This window comes from Sinohyriopsis cumingii, chromosome 3 (assembly GCF_028554795.1).
Source record: "Sinohyriopsis cumingii isolate HCF-2022 chromosome 3, ASM2855479v2, whole genome shotgun sequence".
Classification (NCBI taxonomy): domain Eukaryota; kingdom Metazoa; phylum Mollusca; class Bivalvia; order Unionida; family Unionidae; genus Sinohyriopsis; species Sinohyriopsis cumingii.
The window spans coordinates 92,988,299-93,010,299 of record NC_142963.1 but is presented as its reverse complement, the minus strand read 5'-3'; the positions used below and the strand labels follow the sequence as shown (position 1 = coordinate 93,010,299).

The following is a 22,001-nucleotide window of genomic DNA, read 5'->3' as shown; positions in this document are numbered from 1 at the left end:
GGTATATAACTTTATATTATGTGTAATTTTTGTTCATGATTAAAAATTGTAATGATCATCTATAGTCAAGATATTACATATTTCTGCCAATGGGTATAAAATTCTATTTTAGACATTAAGAGTGTAGATTGCATAGGATCTCTGGATAGTTGTTGGCACAGATGTTTACAAAAATGTTAGCAATAATATTAATAATAAAACCTGTTGACAACTTGAGGGTAATTTCGCCTTGATGGTGGGTTCTTAGAAGAATTATGTTATTTCCCTTTGAATGGGTTAGGTTAGTTGGGTTCTTTTACAATGTTGGATATTTGTAGATTATCACATAGTAGTACAAAAGCGCATTTTCACCCCTTATGCTTGTATATATGCATTTGGAGCTGGTCAATTTGGTCATTTTTATATCTTGCATTTTTGTAACATCAGTCTTCAGAGGTATTTAATGTTTTGTTTAGATAATATTTTACAGGAAACATTTATAACAATATCTGAAGCATCCTCCTTATTCATTTCAGATTCTTCCTCTTCGCATTATTACTTTGTGACTTAAGAATTACATAAGAAATAATAGTTTATTATTAGTGAATATGATATTTTCCTTTTGGATTTCAAATAAGGATATTTTTCGGTACTGTGAGAAACCTTGGGATAGCACAAAAATCAAGGTTACTGAATATCAGGTACAATCACTCACATGGTGGATGAAAATCAGTCATATGGCAGGTGGATTGGTTTGACACTTTTTCAGAAGTACTCACAAACAAAGCCTATTTTGAAATTAAAGGTGAAATTACAAAAGGATTTGATAAATGAATAATTTAAAGTTCAGATATTAATAAATTGATCAATGTTTAATTTTATTTGGCAGTGAAAGGAATATAAAGGTACATTCATGCCTGTGTATTGAATTCTGCATTCACTTTCAACTTCAGTTTTACCAGATGATAATATTAGGTTAATTGTGAACCAGATTAAAAGTTTAAAATAAAAATTTTATAATGAAAGCTACACATTAAGCAATAAAGATATTATTGGCACTACACCTGCACCAAAGGAACAACCAGATATTATCAAGTTGAATTGGGTAGAATTGGTCATTCTGGTTATAAATCTTTTTAACTAGCATTCACTTACTGGAAATATACAAATATATTTTTAATGTTTCATAAAGATCTAACAAATAGAGTTATGGGAGATGTTGGAAAATGATTTACTTGAGCATTACTGTGACTTAGTTACAAATGTATGACTTTGGATTCAGAGCTCTTATAGGCCAAAATTTGCAAATTCATGAAAGCCTCACCTAACACTAAACAACGCATTCAAGTTGCACTTTGACTTTGAAAGCCTATTGAGTGAAACAGGTATTTTTAACCAACCTGGTCAGTGTGTGATGATTCCTATCAGACTGGTTTCATTAGTATATGTTATATATCCTATCAGTATCTGTGACAGAGGTCTGACCAAAATTACCCAACATGTTGACAATACCTTTTGCACTTAAACTGCTCATGTCATAACAAAGGCAAGTCTATATGTCTGATTATTCAGTATTTTGAATAATTCACATGTCATCCAAGAAATGCAGCTGCACTTCAGCAGAATAAATATGTCAAATTGTCTGTTTAATTCTGCTACATCTTGCTGTAGACATACTGAATACACTTATGATGGTTATGTTTGTCAAATAGGCATGACATAGTGAGAGACACTTCACCATAAACCGATCAAATTACTTGTTATATCTTGCATGTGATCTGCAGCAGCTTTGAGAAGTTTTCTAAGCTAAATATGTTAAATTAGGAAAAGTTGTTGGCAAGTGAGAATGTTTTAGCTTCTCTGTCATCAAAAGTTAACCATCTGTTGTCACTGGGGGTAGGAGAGATGTTGATTTTGTAGGTCTAAGGTCAGGATCACAGTGTCTTGAAGGAGAGAAATTGTTTCCAACTTCCATGCAAGAATTATACTTCTAAATTGTGTCGATGAAGCATTGTGGATTGCTTTCACTTTGAGCAAGGAAGATACCTTTTAATTTGTGATCAAAAGGTTAAAGGTCAAGTTAGAGAACTGGTTTCTGTTAAATAAATTAATTCTTAGTAGACTGTGGATGGCATGCTGTTTTTGCATTAAAGTTAGATCCATTATTGGGCTCAGATACTCGGATCAAGGTCACATTGACCAGAAGAGATGTGTTCAACATAATTTTCTTTTTTAACACTTGTCCATTCCATTGTGCAATATAGGAACATTTTGATTTGAGGGTTAAAATGTCAAAATCATTGACAGGAAGACCCAGTGGTTGATTGTTCAAAGTCGGGCATGCCCTTACATTACCTACATATAGTACTGTTAAACAAGGCTTAAATTGTATCATTCATGGTAGCCTTTTTCATCAAGAGGAATAAATACCAACAAATTACTTTCATTTCTTAGTGGGGTTGGCTTATAGAAAGACAGACACAATATAGAATGTGCATGAAGCTGTGGAGGTCACTTATTTCTTGCGTTGTATTCCTTCCTAGATGATGGAGGGACATACCACTGGAAAAGTTCAAGATGCTTTTTCTAATTGGTTACATGCTCATTATGTAAGCCGTGAAGCACTTGATGCAAGGTTAAATGTTCTCGCTAATGAGCTGACTGACCAAATAATGGCTGTGATGAAACAGTCCAAAACTGAGGAAACTCAAGTCTACATTGCTTCCAATGATACAGGAATTAGTGAACAGGTAAAATCAATTTTTGTCAATTTTCATTCATTCAGTTCATAGTATACCATGAGATAAAGAATCAGAGATATAAAACAGTTTTAGAATACATTTGTCAGTACAAAACGTATAGGTGGTAGCCAGATTTCTCTACCTCCACTGTCAAGGGAGCCATGGTTGAACTGAATGAACTCTTTTGCATTGCTAAATGTGAATAGACACATGCATGTTAGTTTAATAAATTATTCTCTGTGTTAACATATGATATAGGGTATGTTCATATACTGTAATTTCTGTATCTTTCGTATACAAAATGAAGTAATGCTATTCTAGTTTGATTTCTTGAAATAATGTGGATAAGGGCCTAAGTCACAAGTCAGAACTTTTCCCTCAAATATTGAACAAATTTTTAGTCATCTTCATCAAACTGTTTGCATCTTTCCACTATTTAGTCTTTATTGCATTGGGTTTTTAAAAAAACAAATGCAATGGAATTCCATTAATTGCAAATTCAGGTTCAGCAAATATCTGAGAGCAATATAGTGATTTATGTCATGATTATAAATGTATAATATAAATTGATCACTTGCAGTTCTGTTTGCAAAGAAAATATTACACAGTTTTGTAGCAACTCAAAATAACCACAGGACTAATTCAGTCTTGTAAGCTTGGAGTGATTTTACTCACATGCATGTGTCATCCTGTCATCTATCAGTGACTAAGAATAGTTTGTATTGCTGATCTTAGGAACTTGTCAGCTTTTAGCTCTGTTAGTCACAGGCTTAACACATTAACCCCTGGGTTTTTTTTTGTCGTTTTCATCTGAAATTCGAGTAGGAAACACATTTTGAAAGCTATTTCTGAATAGATCTGAAAACACCAAATCCCAGGTGATCTTTCAATTAAATACTGCCTAGTTGTGTTAGAAACATTGTTTTTCATTGGCCATTTGGCTCGCGCATGAGCAGAAGGGTAAAAGTTTGGGGGTTTTTAAAATTTATTTTTGTTATTTCTTTTTGCTAAACGAAGCCATTATTTTTGTATCAAGACCACTCTTTATTCCAAATGCCCATCTTATCCTACTTTTTGCAAAGGTTCATCTGTCTGTTTGTAGTTCATACCAGTTAGCCTTAGATCTGAGACCAAAAAGTCTAAAATCCGGACACAAAATCAGATTCCGACCACATGCCAGTTTTGGGTAGAAAAAAAAATCAGGTCCAAAAAGTGAGGTTTTTCCCTCTGTATTTTGCAGTGCAGCTAGAAATTCCAGATTATCTGGTATCATTGTAGGGCTACATCTGTCTACCTTTATTTAATACCACCCACTTTAGTGTATCATGCATGACCGTGACACTACAGAGCTTGGCAGTAGGCTACTACCTCCTGCCACGTTAACTTGTCGCTAGTGGTTAATGTGTTAAAGCATAACCATTTGTTCATCATCCATTGTCTATCTGTCCATTAGCATAGGTTTGGTATTGCTATCCCTCATAAACAACAAGGCTGGTTGCCGAAAAACGTTACCTGCACATTCATCCCAAGGTCTGGTGCTTCCTAAATGAAAATGGTGCCACTCAAGTAACAGTTTTCAAAATCTTGTTATTGGTACTGCAGATTGAATGGTCATATCAACATGAAGTTTTCTCAAAAGGACTTCTTATGATGTCTGGTTGGTTCGAAATGACATCCAATATGGCAGCCATCTGGAAAATCTTGTCATGGCTACTCCTCCTGGATTGTTGGTCATGTTGACATGGGGTTTGCACCAAAATACTTCTTAGGTTGTCTAGTTAGTCCTGAATGAAAATTTTACCTAGCAGACATCCAGAATGGTTGCCATGGCAGTATTATTGAAAATGTTATTAATACTCCTAAACAGAAAGTGATATCGATGTGGGGTTTTCACTTGAAGACTTATTATGATGCATAACTTATCATGAACAATACTGGTACCAGTTCAACCACCACTATTGCAGCCAGCTTGAAAATTTAGTTATCTCTACTCCTAGATGAATTGTCATTAGGTTATGGGGGTTTTGCCAAAAAGATTTCTTATGATAATTAGTTGGTCCTAAATGAAAATATTGCCAATCTAACATCCAATATGGCTGCCATCTGGAAAAGCTTGTTATTGCTACTCTTTGATGGATCATGATATGGACATGGGGTTTTCACCAAAGGACTTCTTTCGTCGTCTAGTTGGTCCTAAATGAAAATAGTACTAATCTGACATACACTATGACTGTCATGACAGCCGTGTTTAAAATCATGTTGCTACTCCTAAATGGAAGTCATATCAACATGGGTTTTCACTCCAAGACTTGATCTGATGCCTAATTGGTCTTAAATGAAATTGCTTCCAGTCCAGACAACAGTTTGGCCGCTGGCTTGCAAACATATTTATCTCCACTTCTGTATAAATTATCATATGAACCAAAGATTTATTTTGATGTCTAGTTTTTCCTGTACGCAAATGGGTCAGATCTGACCTCCAGTATTGAAAAGTGGGGGTTTTCCTAGAAGACTTCTTACGTGTCCTGTTGGTTCTAAAAGAAAATTATACCAATCTGACATTTAGTAGGGTCATCATTGAAAATCATGTTATTGCTCAACATGCAGTTTTTACAAGAAAAACTTTATATGATATCTAGTTGGTCCTAAACGAAAATGGGGCCAATCTTACATCCATTATGATTTCCATCTTGAACATCTTATTGCTACTGCTAAATGGATAGTCATATTGACGTAGGGTTTTCACCAGACAACTTCTAATGACTCTGGAATTTAAATGGTGCTGATCTTATATCCAATATGTCTGCCGGTGGGGCCAGTTTATTTATATTTATATAGAGATGATTTCATTACTTTGTAGTTAAGATGAAACATTAGTATCTTGTATATGAAGAAATTCCTTTTGAATAGTAGATCTTCAGTCCCTTAAATGCATTCTTGTAATCCTAAAAGGAAATGATTATGCTCTATGTGTTCCGACATTGATATTGTTGGACAGGTATGTAGAATCATTTCAGTACAAAATGCTCACAAAGGTAATTCTTTAACCTTTTCTGTAAAAAATTAATAAATTCCATCTTTGTTATAAATTCTCTGTCAAGAGATAAAGAGAAGAAAACATTTAAAATATAAAATTCAGATTGCATTTTTTGTTTTTGCAATATTGTTTTTTTATATTTGCTTATGATCATACAAAGGAATATTATTGTCGTTATTTGGCAGCTTATGTTCATCTCTTTGATCCGTATAATGTACAGTATTTCCTTTACCCTCCAAGCCATCAACATTTTCAATACTTTGATCTTTTTTCTTCAAATTTGAATTTACAGTATGTGAGGATTATCGTCGAAGATGCCCTCCAGAAATACAGTGCTGATAAAACAGGGCTGGCAGACTTTGCACTAGAATCAGCAGGTATAGTGATAGCAGAGAAAACTGGAAAGTGGTGTGATAGTTCACAACTTTATCTCATAAAAAGAAGCTAGAATAGATTTAATTAATTACCTTGAGTTTCAAAATTATTTTGTCATTCTGTTCTAGTTATTCAAATAATCATATTGCACATATAACTCACCTTAGCTTTTGTACAACACTATCACCACCACTCCAACAAATCCTCCCCCATCCTGGCAACTGTAACTACACAGATAAAAGCATATATATATCTTCACACCCTTGCTGATTGTTGTCCATTCTTCTCAAATTCGAAGTAACGGATTGGAGTGGGTTTCATATCACCTATCCCCAGGGGACGGGGCAAACTTTGTACATGCATGTCAATAGTTGTACAGTACAGCTCACGTGATTTATCAAAACCCCATGCTTATTGATGGGGGACTTGAACCCCTCCACTTTCACTCCACATTAAGGCTCCTTAGTGGAAGGACTATTAACCTGAGTGCTTCAATAAGGCACTGAATTTAACTTCACCATGGAGGATCTGGTCTACATTACTGATTGACATTTGAACAGCCAATGAATGAAGACCGCTAACGGAAAGACAGATCTCAAGAGTGATTTACAACCAGATACCATTTGAAGAATCAGCCATCTTTATTTCAATCATATATTTAGACTAAAAAAGACTAATTTCAAAGGGGCCCTGAGTGGCCAAGTGGTCTAAAGCACTCTCCGTTACGGATCACTGCCATATCACCTCTGTCTGCATAGGTTCGAGTCTCGGATTCGGCCAATTTGGGTATATGAGAAAGTTTGCCAGTAGTTTCTCAAGGGTCGGTGGTTCTTTCCAGGAATTTCCCGGGTTTTTCCTCCACCATTAATACTGGCCACCATGTATAGCCTATTGTGTGCTGAAAAATGGCGTTAAACCCTACAACAACAGCAACAACTAATTTAAAAAGTCTTGTATAAATTATTCAGTACAAATTGTTTTTTTCTTTTGTATTGGTGACAAAATATACCATCTTGCAATTTTGTGGGTGCAGTATTGTTTTACTGTTACACTTGTACATACAATCTTGGGTTTGGAGTGGATAAATTCATAGACACCATGAAAGGAAGCCACAAACTTGGATATGAAATACACTAGAATCTATCTAATGTTACATAAATAAATCCTGTGTTCATATTGACAAACCATCTTACAGTGCATTGTTATATCATAATCTGCTTAGGCTGACATCTAATCTGGGCACTGTATGCCATAATGCACTCAAATAATGATTCTACAATACTAGCTACAATTGACCAACCTCTGAAGGTGGGAAAAGGAACCTTACGATCGACCAAACAACAGCTGATCCAGACCTCCTTTTTTCTTGAAAAATGTACCAGAAAAAAATAGCTTTGATGTAGCTTCAAAGAAAACTGATTACTTTTCAAATGCTGATCATTCTGTCAAAATACTAAGCAACATAGCAAGTATAAATGATAAACAGTCTTAATTAAAGCTGATGTGAAACTATCCTTTGGGCAGTTTAAATAGCAGCAATTAAACGGTAAAGAGATCAAGTATACAATTTCGCATATTACTTAATTGGCTGTCAGCAGGTAGTCAGATGTGTTTGAAGATTGCACTGGGTGAGCCCATTGTGCAGATTTGCATAGAATGAACAAGTATAGGTAAATGAAAGAGATGTGTGTATGAACACAATTTTGTTATTAATTTCTTCAACATTTGTTCTTTTCACTGCAGTGAGTACAATATCACTGACTTTCATATGATTATTAACAGGCACTTATATTGTGTGAACTGCAACAGAAATAGGGGCATGAATGCTTCTGTAGATTCCAATAATGTAGTATTAAAGAAAAAAATTACATTCGTTATGCAAATATACCATATATACTCGCATATAAGCCTGTTCGCGTATAAGCCAACCCCCAAACTGAACAGGTATAAACACTAAAAAGTGCATGACCTGCATATAAGCCAACCTACAACTTAGAGACACCTCAAGATGCACAAGGTAAGTTCTAAATGCATTTATATAGGCAAAGTTATATTTTTTAAAACTTACATGTATACTTATCTCGAGGTTGGCATGCATGATTATTAAAAAGAAATGGTATAAACTTGTTTGAAAAGTAATTTATTTGATTTTCTGTTTTCTTATTGTTTCTGCCTAATTTAGATTTGTGTGTAATTTGATCGAACAATGACAAGAATTTAGCAATCGCAAGTTGCTGTAACACTACCTCTCCGTTTTGACTCGATTCTTTGTTTATGCATTATTGCATTGGACATTTTATATCAATGCACGGGTAATTACGTTTTTACTTTGCTTTGAAATTGTAAACCTAACTCATTAAAATGTAATCCCAGTATGACAACACAATGAATAAACAATACAGTTCGATGCTAATACCATCATAGCTGAGTTGTAGTTTGCTTTGATGTAAGTGATCTTACACCATACCTGTCAACTTTCATGCCGGGAGGAAAAAACTCCCGATTTTTTGGGTCGCTCCTTGCCTTCCTCCCGATTTCATAATATCTTCCAATTTTTGCAGAGAACTCACAATTATTACAGTATGTCTTCAATGCATGATTCTAAACAAGAAAAGTCCTACATGTTCTGTTGTATCACCTGTGAATTATTGTTGTGACAAAATAATTACTTTATAAAGAATTTGCTTCTTCACTAAATAGAATGTTAATTTAAACATTATTCATGTAAATTAATGATTTTTTTACCTCTACAATAATACAAAAATTAAAAAAAAACCAGAACAAAAAAGTAAACCAAAACAATAAATGCATCCACAATTAATTTCAGTCCCAAGAATGATCATTATGAATGCTGTAACTCCATCTGCAATAGTACCATTCCCACAAAAGAAACTTACGCGAGTGAACACATGGCATTTTTATACCATATATACCAGTGATATATCGTTAAATTCAAAGAAGTAATGATAATACATACCACGCAGCAAGTGTGTCCTCAAAAAACTAATTCAGAATACATGTTTTATAATAAACAATACTAAGTGCTTTATGTGTAGACAATATGGGAATAAGGTCGGATATACAAAGAGGGGAAAAAGTTGCCACATGTATGGTACCATGAGGCTGGCTATTTTGGTACCTTCAGAATTGGGAATCCTTTATTTGCCAATCAATTGCTGGTGCATGCGTAACACAATAGTGTAGAACGTGGTTTCTTTGAATTATGGTGGGGGGCCATTCATTTTTGCAAAATAGTTGCATGGATAAGGATTAATTTTAATTTGTTGCACTGGCTTTCTTGCTTGTTTATTTAAGATTAATCTTTAGCTATTGTGCAGTTTGACCACAGCTGACCAGAATATGAAAACAGGGCACATCACAGGGAGAAACAGTAAGTCTTTTGGCGAATTTCACGCATATTGGGCCAGGATGATTGATCAATATTTAGTGAAAACAAGGCATTAAAAATGCCATGAAAAACCTCCTGATTTTACGTCCCAATCTCTATTTTTTTAATATTCAGTCTCCCTACTTGGCTTTTGAAAAACTCATAGGTATGCCTTTGAAACCATTTTACAAAGCTACGGTAATCGTGCTAATATTAAGGAATAAAATACAATTACACATCAATGTACTTGTATAGTTACTGGTCAAAATTCCCTCTTATCAAAAGCTAGTTTCAGGGTTTTAATGACTAACTGGCCTGTACTTCTGATGCAAAACGAAAGAAATTCGCCGACTATCAACATAGGAGATGCTGAAACATCAAGCTGTCCGTTGTGTGGAAAGTTGTGCTGTTTGTTCAGCTAAAACACAAAACTAAAATTGATTGATGTTGATCTTAGTTGAACTATATGAGAATTTTAGCCTTTATTATTACCACTCTTCGTGAACATATAAATTATGATGGTTATGTGCATTGTACAATTAAATGTGCGTACCATTTTAAAAATATTACCTTAATTTGTAGGATTGCTTATATCATTGAAAATAAGTAACTTGTACGTGATTCAACATAAATGAAACAGATATTAAGGACTAGTTGAAATGTCATCTGGAAGAATGCAATGAATAAAGCAAAATCTGCATCTAATATGTTTGGGAATAAGTAAGGATTTAAGTGACGCTATGCACGCTTTGCACTGTAAGTACTGTACATTATAGTTCAGCATGGTCTCCCTCGTAAACTCAACCAGCCCGCGAGTTATGAAGTCTGTATTTATCTTTATTTAACTTCGTGTTGGAGAAATCAGAAAATATGCACATGCAAAATAAAAACAAGATCACTCATCGTACTTTATAACAGTTTAATAATTGTTGGGACACTAAAAGTTAAACTTTTTTACATGCCTGTCTTAGGACACAGAAAAAATTATTGTTTCATGTCCCAACATTTACAGCCATTACAGTAGTCAACAAAAACCTAAAAACTGTCAAGTTTAGACATTGGCCTGCGGATAAGCAGACCCCCCCACTTCTTCCAGGCCTATATTTTTTCCGAAATTATTTGGCTTATACGCAAGCATATATATGGTAGTACTAATACAGTTTTTAGGCACGGTCATTATGTTAATGTTAAAAAAAATTGGCATTTTGTATCATACATTATCTTTGTTCAAACCAGGAAATGTTTATAATTAACTGAATGATCACATTTTTTTCAGTATCAAATAGTAAGCACATTGCTCCTAAAAGACTTGATCAATGAAGATAAATCAGTGCCTGCCTCTCTCTCTCTCCAGCTTGCTTGCAAGGATTATAAACAGTAAACCATGCCCATATTATTGAGACCAACACCTCTCCGCTGTGGTCATTTGCAACTCTATGAAAAAGCATGGTGTGCAGAACTATTCTTTTGAGAGATGAATATAACAATTCTTGCAGAATGCACAAAGATTTGGAGAGTTTTTTCTTAATCCTTTGTACTCTCTCTCCACCCCCCACCAAGATGCGTGGGATTTTGAAAAATTATCTGAGCTTTTACTACACACTGCTGGTTAAGATTTTTTATATTGATCAGGTATTTTGCACACTGTGTAAATATTATACCTGGAATCATGAAACTTGGTGAGAGGATGCATCTTGATGAATACTACACCCTAATCACAAATGTGGGTCACTGGGACCTGTATTTCATGCCTCACTGACTTCGGTTATGTTTTATGTTGTGGGTTTATTTCTCGAGCTCAGTTCATGATAAAGTCATCAAACTAGATAATCATATACAACTCTCTTTGTACCACACCTGTACCACAAAAGAATGTCACTGTGATGCACATTTTGCAGTTATCTGGCTTAGGTTAATTTGTTTGCAGTTTTAGTTGTACCTAGATTCATGAAACTTGGCAAGGAGATGCATTTTTATGAGTATTAGACCAATATCATAAAAATAGATTACTATAACCCATATTTTCATTCATCATTAAATTTGGTACATGTTTGTTTTAACTTTCTTTCTCTAGCTTTGTTCATTGTAGAGTCATCAAACTCTAAAAATACTGGTATCTCTGTTATTACCACAAAAAATGTCACTGTGATCTACATTTTACTGGCTTCAGTTATGTTTTTGCATTTAGTTCATAACTATATATGTTTTTTGCATTTTGTATACATATATTATACAAAGATCCATGAAATTTGGCAAGAGAATGTATCTTGATTATTACTATACTTATGTCACAAAGGAGATAATTGCACCAAAAAAATCAGCTAAAATTGCAAAAATCATGCATCATCTTTTCAAGCCTTACTTTGATATCGTTGTTAAATTCCTTCCAAAATAATGTCTGGGGGATTGGAAGCAGTGGGTTTCCAACCTAAATTTTCATTTCTAGAATAGACATGCAATACAAGGTATGTTGATTAGTAGATGCTTCCCCTTGGCTCATTCAAGAGGGATAGATGACAATCCCTAGACTATCAGGCATGAATTATTGAGAAAGGTATTGGTATGATGCAACTATACTGCCTATTTTAATTAGAAATATTTTCTTTTTTATTCTTTTTTTTTAAACAGGGGGAAGTGTTATTAGTACACGATGTTCTGAGACCTATTACAAGAAGACAGCTCTCATCAGTGTATTTGGAATTCCTCTCTGGTATTCATCCAATTCTCCAAGAACTGTAATACAAGTAAGTAGTAAAATGTGATATTTTTTTAAAAATTATAATCCACACAAAATAAGTTTGTGCAATTATACTGGAGTCTGCCTGTCCATCCATACTTCACACTTTTATTTACATAATATCTTGTGAGCCCACTGAGATATCTTCTTGAAACTTGGTATATTTTTGCATTGTCATTTATACAAAAATTGGAATCTGTCTGATAAGCATTTAAAGAGTTTTCATTTTAATTATGAAATACATGAAAAGATTGTGTGCTAAGATTGTCAACAGTTTTACATAAGCCAAAGACTTCCTTTAACAAAGTATGACAACTTGTATTTAGCTTGTCAACATTTTTCATTAATTTTTTTTATTAACTACATTTATAGAAAATATCTTCATTTAATTGTCCATTTAATCCTTCCATCAGTCATTTGTTTAATATTTTTGTAAATGTTTTAGATATTTTCCAGAAGAATTTATCTCATGAGAAGAGTTTTTGCCCCATATATAATTCAGTTTTGACAGATTAGTACTTATAGAATTATCTCACCAATTTTGAAAATAATATTTGCACATTGAATTGGAGTTGGAGCTGTGAACAGGTGCCTGCTACTTGATGATAACCCAGGTAATAAAATGAGTTATCAGGTACCTGTTTACTATATACCAATTTTGTACCAATGTAGATGGCCCCTTAAACCTGTGGCTTGTAAAAGGAGCACTCACATTGATTTAAAGTTTGCAATACTTTTGATGGAGCCCCAAATATAATACATGTACTTGTTCAGTGCCAAGTTGAGTCCTGCCTATTCAGTAAATGTTAGCTTGTTTTCCCATGTGACAGCCTTTTAGTTGAGCTGTGAGTGATACTGCTCAGTGGCAAGTAATTGAAGGTGGTTACTTGATCTTGCTGCACAATCAACACGTGTTCAATTGCCACCTTTAATAGATTTCATAAACTATGACCAAAGCCCAAGCTCTGTATGTACATAAGCACCTGCATATGACAAAGAAAGGTAGTCAGATGATATTTACAGTGACTACACCATGACGATTTACTAGATGACAGTTTCATCAATTGTTTATTCATTTTATTTAATTCATATTTTGATACAAATAAATACAAAATTAGCAGTTCTTTTATTTACACATTGACCACCAAAAGAATACAGTTTGGCATGATATTCATACCAGCATCAATCTACAACAAAGAAGTTCAGGATTGTACACATTTAATGCAATTTCTCTTTGATCAGGTGACTGGTCATTAAGATGGATGGGTGCCCAATAGATGTTTGCTAAAATTTTCGCAGCTCTTATTGGAGTGGGTTGTATTATTCTGTAAGCATTTACTGAAAGTTCTAGTTGAAGTTAGGGATAACGAAGTGCATCAGTGTAATCAGAAAATTCTCAGTTTATGTTATCATTCTTTGTCCTTAGTTATATCTAAACAGTTTACATGCGCATTTCATTGAATGGTTCTCTTCATTAAATATATCATGTTGTGCTATTGTCTGCTTTTAAAAATCTCATTGTCCCTTTTCAGATCTGATGGATAGAGAAATTAACACTTTCCTAATACAGTGTGACCCCACTATATCATGCTGTTATAACACAAATTCAGTATTAACATGACTGTGGCATGGCTCATGAAATTTATACGCCATGCATTTTTCTTGTGAAATTTCTTTTTTCTTTCTTGAAAGTACAAAAACTGAAGTGTACAAGGTTGATTATCATTTTGGGGAAGAGATCATGTATGAATTCTAATATAAGATGATTGTAGCGTGGCTCCGGCAATTTCATATACATGTTTTTTCTGATATACAAAAAGGTTTTTCTTATTAAAAGAATGTTAAATAACATAATAAGTGTATTCAGGGATCATGCTGGGCTTAACCAATGTCGCAAATTGCGATTTATTTTCTTACTTGCGACAAAATACACCATATGGCATTTTTGTGTGTGACATTGTTGGCTGTTTAAATATATATATGACCTTGGGTTTAGAGTGAAATAATTCTGAGTACCATGAAAGGAAGCTGTAAACATGGTATAAAATGCACTGGAAGTTATCTATTTTTAGATAAACAAACTCTTTGTTCATATTGACAAGCCATCTTAAGAGTGCAATGTTATATCATAATCTGCTTATTCTGACAGCTGGCCTTCATACTGTATGCTGTGAGATCTCTGCATTTTGTTTGGGGTGTGTGTGTTTTTTGTTGTTGACATTTTTGGTATCATGGCACTATCTCATAACAGATCATTTGGATGAAATAGTGTCAGACTATCGGCTGCTTGCTTATAATTAATGTATTTAATTAGAATGAGCTTTATATGTGGATGGTAAGTAAAATTCTTCTTTTCACTCATAAAATTACATTTTCTGTAGTTTTCCCTGTCAGAACTGAACACCACTGTATTCATCATCTGTTGGCATTTGTTTAACACTTCTGATGCATGCTTGCAAGGCAGCATCACTCTGCTACCAGAAATGTCATAAACAAACAAAAAAAAGGAGATCTACTTGTTGGCCTATCCAATAGTCATGCTACTAGGACTAGCTATAAGCGACCAGCTTTTGAAGGCAGGAACAAGAACTGCTACAATCGACCAGATGACAGCTAATTTCTTTTGTTTTTAAAAAGTACCCAGAAAAAATAGTTTTGCTGAAACTGCCATGAAAACTGATTACCTTTGAGGCACTGATTGTTCTGTATAAATACTAAGCAAATGAAAAGGTTCTACAATTATCTGATGTTGCCTCCACAATAAGAAACGGACATCTATTTGGTCCTTCAAAGCTGATTTTAGCTGTAATTTCAATCACACATGCCAACTACAATCTTTAATAAAAACAAAGAACCTTTGATCAGAGGAATTCAGAACCAAACTTAAATAAAAGCAATGGAATCTGATGGATTGTTGCATTTTCCAAAGTGACTGGAACATCTTTATTGTGCTGTGAAAGTTTCATTTTTGTAGGAAAAACAATGTATGCTTCTGGTCATTACCAATGTTGGCATAAAATGCAAATTAAATTTCCAATCATTTGTAACCATAGATTTCTGGCCGTCAAGTTAATTGAAACTGGCGTATCTTGCATAGATGTTTGTTAAACATTTAATTTGTTGACATGTTTTCATTTCCCTATGAATAGCTTCATCCATTTGGTGGCCTCAACAACATGATAGCTGTCTCCAGCTGATCAGTCTCTGCCAATTTAAGTAGCTGTACATGTATCATGTAAACAACTAATGCCATATGCTACTTGTGACAATTGTAGTGAATTGTTAAGTGACAGTCAGATATATATCAGAACAAGGACTTCCAATTTTTTTATATATGTGTGTTAATTGTGTTTTCTAACTTTGATGTGAGTCATACAGGAAGTTTATAATGTGATCAATACTCAAATTCATGGATTTATTATATAGATGTACTGTACTTAACAGATTATGGATTATACTACACAAATGTAAGTTGTCAATAAACAGGTGTTTTTCTGACTAGTTGACTTCATTTAATTAAAAGCACATATTTTTGTACCTGCTTTTATCACATACACACACACACACCACATGTTTTAGTTAATCATTTTCTTCAGCTAACTCATTTTGTTAGTTATAACACGGTCATGTTCTGTGGACTCCTACCACCATGTTATAGTGGGGTCACACTGTACATATATTTACATTCATTCATACATAAAAAGATCTATTTGGGACTCTTTATATTCCTTCTGTTATAGCCTGAGGTTCATCCTGGAGAATGTTGGGCTTTCCGAGGCAGCCAAGGTTACATTGTGATACAGCTCTCCACAGCTATTGTTCCAACAGGATTCACATTGGAACATATTCCTAAATCTCTGTCTCCAACTGGGAATATTGACAGTGCTCCGAGGGATTTCACAGTTATTGTAAGATAAATGGTTTATGTTAATTACATTTATGTCTGCGCTTTTTAAGGCTTCCCCATCAAGACATACAGATCATGCTTGGAAAGCCCTTTTAAATTTTAATAGCCACTCTTTCTAACAATTTGCGATTAAGGCATCTGAACAATTGTCCAGTCATATTGCTGCAATGTTTGCAGTGTGGCAGTTTATAGTGATGTCTAGCACTGGGAGCATCATCCTGTAACATGTAAGATCATGACCCACCCAGTCACATTATGCTGACACCAGACCGACCAGTATTATCACTAAGCTCTTATAGTAACAGAAAAAGCAAAATTGTTTTTCTGTGTAATATTTATGTGGAGTCAGATTAAATGCCAGTATTAAGCTTCAAAACAACCAGCTTATTTCAAAACATAGGTTTAAAGCATTTCGCTTGTAATACTTTAAAATTAACAACCTTGTAAAACTTGCGCTAAAATTTTCAGTATCTTGTATTAGTTCAGTTATGAGTAAGAGACTGCACCAATCTGGTGGCCAGGTGGTTAGAGCATCCACTTTGGGAAGTCGCGTGTTCGAACACCAGCCAAGTCATACCAAAGACTTATAACAAATTATACTAACAGCCATATCGCTAGGCACTCAGCATTAAGAGTTTAGTATTAGGACTGGTTGGCCTGGTGTCAGGGTAATGTGACTGGGTGGGACACGATGCTAAATGTCTGCAGTGCTAGACATCACTATAAAGTGTCACATTGCAGACATAGCGAAATGACTGAATTTTTTTTAAAGCTACATTAAAAATCCAAATCACACACACACAGTAAGAGACTGCTCATTTTGCTTTATCTTGAGAAAGAAATTTTATTAGGATATAATGAAATAGGTAAAATCACCATATTACAAAGTTTGTGAGATAGTTTACATAGGTTGTGCTCCATCAATACTACACAGGCTTACTTAGTATAATGATTTGGATTTGGACTTTTTTATTTTAACATTGCTTTAACAATTTTTCAGTCATATCGCTATGATGTCTGCAGTGTGACAGTTTATAGTTATATCTAGCACTGGAGCATCATGCTGCAGACATGTAGCACGATGTCCTACCCAGTCACATTATCCTGACACGAGGCCGACCAGTCCTAACACTAACCTCTTAATGCTGAGCGCCTAGCGAGGCAGCTGTTAGTACCATTTTTGTAAGTCTTTGGTATGACTCGGCCTGAGATCAAACCCACGACCTCACACATCCGAGGCGGATGCTCTAACCACTAGGCCACCGGAGCGGTACACATAATGATTAACCAATAGTCAAGTGATCTCAGGCCCACTTGGGCCTCTTGTTATGTTTTTATGCAAAGCACATTTTTTGGATAATTAGCCTTTTTGTACTTATGGATATAAACCATTAGGGATGTGAATATTGTTCATATTTTGGTGATAGTTATTCTTGTAATCTGTTTTGTTTTCAGGGTTTACAAGGTGAAATTGGAGAGGGTGTAAACCTTGGTAATTTCTCCTACAATCAAGATGGAAAACCTATGCAGTTCTTCCCAGTTCAGGTACATTAATATATTTGTACTTAAATAGAAGAACTTCATTTGTCAAAAATATTGTTCTGTCTGAAGCTTGCAGCTTTTGTAAATTTTTAACTCTTTCTGCCCAACTCTGGTTATCTGAATGTTCTTTATGTCCCCTGAGGAGTTTGGATGAACAAGTTCTACTCCTAGAAATCTATTTCACCCCAAGATGTTTACAAAATGCTCGTCTGTGTATGTACTTTACTTTTAATAAGAATAATACACTACCTACCACTATTGCATTGCTTACCTCTCCAAGACGCTAAGTCCCATGTCCAAAATTTAAAGATTATGTATGATCATACATTATTCTCTCATCCTTTCAGTATGGAACATTCTAGAACTGAAAAGATCTTAGTCCTAGTCTGACACCTGGATCACAGTCCACATCCTGTTTAATTCCCCTTACCCATGTACAAGATCAGATGTGCTATATCACCTGACAAAAATTGATTTTGCTATTGGTTTCTAATGTATTTTCAGCAATCCACTGATGTTCATTCATTGGAGTGTTAGTCCCTATAGTCCTTGCTATATCTGAGTGTTATTTTCACATTAATTTGTTACTCCAGGCTTTTTTGTCTGAGGAGTGCACCCAGCTAGGTAAGATGATGCTATAGCTAACTATATTACCGTTCATAGTACCAGTGCTAGGGTAAGTATTTCCTACACATTTTTAGTTCCAGATTTTGTTTCTTAGCAAGATGTGGGCTTAAGCAGCCCTGCAGATCTCTTCTTGCTTTGCTTGCTTAGGTTGCATGCATATAAAAACTTGCTCATTTAGTCTTTCTCTGTTTGAGTTCTGGAAATTTATTTTATAAGCACTTGCTTTAGCAGTATAATTAAAACTTGTTCTGTAGGTTTAGTCTATAGCATGTCTCTGAAGGTCAGAAATATTGGAGTTCCACAGAGTTTAGAATAAGGTCAGTAGACTAGGAATGGGGACCAGAGCAACTTCCGCTGCCCTTCCCTGTTTACCTTTCAATCCCTGTGGGATTTAGGGAAGCAAATCTTCCATCCTATTCATGGCACCATAAATGCCCATTCCTTGGACTCGAAAGGTGATAGTATATATATACCTGGGCCTGCTTCATCTGCTCAGGTGGTGCTAAATGGGGGCCTCTCACCCTACATGACCTAGGAAGGCTGAGACAGTGTTCTTGTCCTCTTAAAAGCGCTGCTAGTAAAGATAGTTTGGTCACTCCTCATGATGAGTTGAGAGATAAGGATATGCTTATTCCCAAGTGTCTGTCTCAGCAGAAAGACATTGGGATGGGAAATCCTGCATCTCTAAGGGAAAGATCACAAGGATGACAGTGTCTTCAGTGTTGGTTGACTCTTACAAGGAATTGAGATGGAAGAAAATCCTCACCAGTTTGGAGATCTTCTCCAAGACAGCATAACACCCAGATTTGTTTTTGCCTCCCCATTCCACAATGATGATGGAGCTCTTCCAAGGGTTTTCTAGAGGCTAGGACTTTGTTAGGCAACATAAGTTGTTCTTGCTCACCCCTGCCTCCACACTATGCTGCAAATGTTGTTTGAGGCATCTAGCTATACAGTTTACCATTCTACTTTACCCATTCAACCCCATGTCCTTGGATGTTGGTGTGTCGCAAGTGAGGATTTTAAATGTAAAAAGAAAAAGCGGGGGCCTTGGCCCACCTTCCAAGCAAGACACTGGCGCTTAAGGTCCAATGCTCACAACCCTAACCTCATATGCCAATCTTTTTTCAGCAGTCTCTTTCAGTCTCAAGCTTATTCTGAACCAGTTACGAGGCTGAATATATATGTATACAACTACGAACTAATTAGTTCTGACTGCGTGTATACTGTAAGGGACAAGTCGTTTAAATTACGTGACTATATTCCTGTTGATTGGGGTATTTTTTATTCATTCATTCAACACAAGATAAATTTATTTCAGGTAAAGCAAGGAATGGGATATTGTCCTTTCTATACCACAAATGAGAACAAGACATTTGTTTTCAAGCATATACCCCACTCTCTTAGAAACTTTAAATAGCCTCTCCCAAATCAAGATTTGACTTATTCTGATGTTTGGCAGAAATCGGGTAGTGACCTTTTTAAACATTGTTATAAAATATTAGCATCAGAAGATGATGTAAATTTCAACTTGGGAAAGGTGCGTTTATAACACATGAAGAAGTCATCCAACTTGGTGCATTATACTTAACAGCTCAAATTATGGTCCCGTCTTTAACAATGGAAGTTTAGTAATTGTTCTTAATTAATCTTTATTATGGAGAGTCCATTTAAGTTTCTGAAGAGGGTATGATAGGTGCTTGAAAACTATTGCCTTGTTCTCATTTGTACAATTAAAAATGACATTGTGTCATTCCTTGTTTTACTTGACACACATTTATTTTGTGATGAATGAAAGAATAAAAAATACCACAAATAAAAAGAACAATTTAGCCCCATAAATTAAATAGCCAGTCCCTTACTGTACACATAAGAATTAAACTGGTTCATAGTTGTGTAAGGTATATTCGGCTTTGTAACAGGGCCATTACTGCTTAAGGACTAAATACATGATTCACATTTAAGTATAAATTCATTCTTTTCTATTTTGTTTTGTTTTAAAACAAGCAGCTGTTATATGGAATTTAATTGTCCATTCCTCAAAGGATTACTTTTTTTGTTTAAACAGTTGGATAAAATTATGCTGTTCAAAAGAAGCTCACCAAGGTGTACCTTCTCATCATGTCAGTGTGTTATGTTTTTTCTGACTTATTTGAATAAAGTAGAAGTATTAACTTATTGCAAAAGAAGTCAGTCAGCATTTTCTCATTGTACTGAATGTACAAGACTTAAAGTGACTGAAATAAAAATCACTGATTGTTGAAATGGTATCTGTAAATCACTCATGACATCTCAGTCCTTCAGTGTGTGGTCATTATTCATTGGCTGTTCAAATGTCAGTCAGTAAATTTGACCAGCCCTTCCATGGAGGAGATGCCATTAGCATGCTGCTGCGGCATGTTTGTGATTTTTAGGTATTTATTCCCATGTTGCAGAGGGAATGTGGAGGGGATTTATTCCCCCACCGCAACACGTGGGATTAAAAAAAATCATGTGAGCTGTATTGTTCCTCAGGAGAGAACCAACAAGATCTTGTCTCTCATAACATCTCTTCCAGGCAAGATATCATTGTTGGTCCATTATTACCTTTCCTTCCTGGGGACATTGAATTCTCTGATTGACTCAGTTCCCTTAGGCTGGTTTTATTTGTGCCATCACCATTCTCTGCTTCTGGTATGTGGGACTGGAGGTACCACAAGGATCCTGTATCTGTGCAGATCCCCCTGAATTATTTTTGGCACCACCTGTTTTGGTGGCTAATTGGAACCAGTTTTGACCAGAGTTCCAATCAACACACCCCATCCCCACCTCTTTCTGTATGCAGTATGTCAGATTGGGGTCGGGATGCTCACCTGGAGCCAGAAGGCACAGTTCTTCGGGGATCTTCATCCTGGGAAGTAGCATCACATCATATACACAACTTGGAAATGAAGACAGTGTTTCTAGCTGTAAAGGAGTGTGTCAGCTTTATTAGGGGAAACTACATGTTAGACTCACCAGACAACAACATCAGTAAGATCATACCTCAGGGTCAAAGAGGTACCCATTCCCTTCTCATCGCACAGATTTTAACCTCTTTTGGGCAACTTTTAGATCGTGCTCCTAATCTGTCATATTCATGGGAAGGGGAATATCTTGGCAAACAGTCTGTCAAGAAAGGATTGTACAGTCCTTACAGTATGGTCTCTGCACCAGGAGGTAGAAGTGTCACTTTTCCAACAGTAGCAGAAACCTCTGGTGAACTTGTTTGCAATGAAAATGAATTGCAAGCTTCCCTTTTACATCTCCCTTGTCCCAGATTAGAGAGCCTGAGCTGTGGACATCTTCAGTCTAAGTGGGATTATCAGTTTGCCTGCACCTTCCCACTTTCCAGCTGATTTGCAAGTACTCCACCAACTCAAGATCTCCACTGCTTGCTTTATATTGGTAACTCTCCTGTGGTCCCTGTGGTTAAGATTAAGCAATCTGGTAAATGTGCCCAGGTGGTTCCCATTGAGGACAGATATGCTGTTGCAGCACAGCTGGTCTCTACTTCATAGTAGCCCACAGAATTGCCACCTTCAAGCAAACTATCTACCAGGACCAGTTTTTGCATCACCTGGCTAAGTAGGTTCACTTCCAAGGTTTATGTTGCAAAGCAGAGAACCATCTGTGATTTGTTCAATAGG

General features: G+C 35.4%; 1 protein-coding gene across 2 annotated transcripts in view; it reads left to right on the top strand.

Annotated features, from left to right (window-relative positions):
• The window catches only part of LOC149803290 (uncharacterized), a 169,908-nt gene that overhangs the window by 128,478 nt on the left and 19,429 nt on the right, over positions 1–22,001 (top strand). For both annotated transcript variants that reach the window (XM_089952978.1, XM_089952979.1), the window contains 5 exons: positions 2,523–2,729; positions 6,050–6,134; positions 12,149–12,264; positions 15,998–16,165; positions 17,620–17,709. In XM_089952978.1, coding sequence (XP_089809104.1) covers positions 2,523–2,729; positions 6,050–6,134; positions 12,149–12,264; positions 15,998–16,165; positions 17,620–17,709 — 666 coding nt within the window. The remainder of the gene's footprint in view (positions 1–2,522; positions 2,730–6,049; positions 6,135–12,148; positions 12,265–15,997; positions 16,166–17,619; positions 17,710–22,001) is intronic.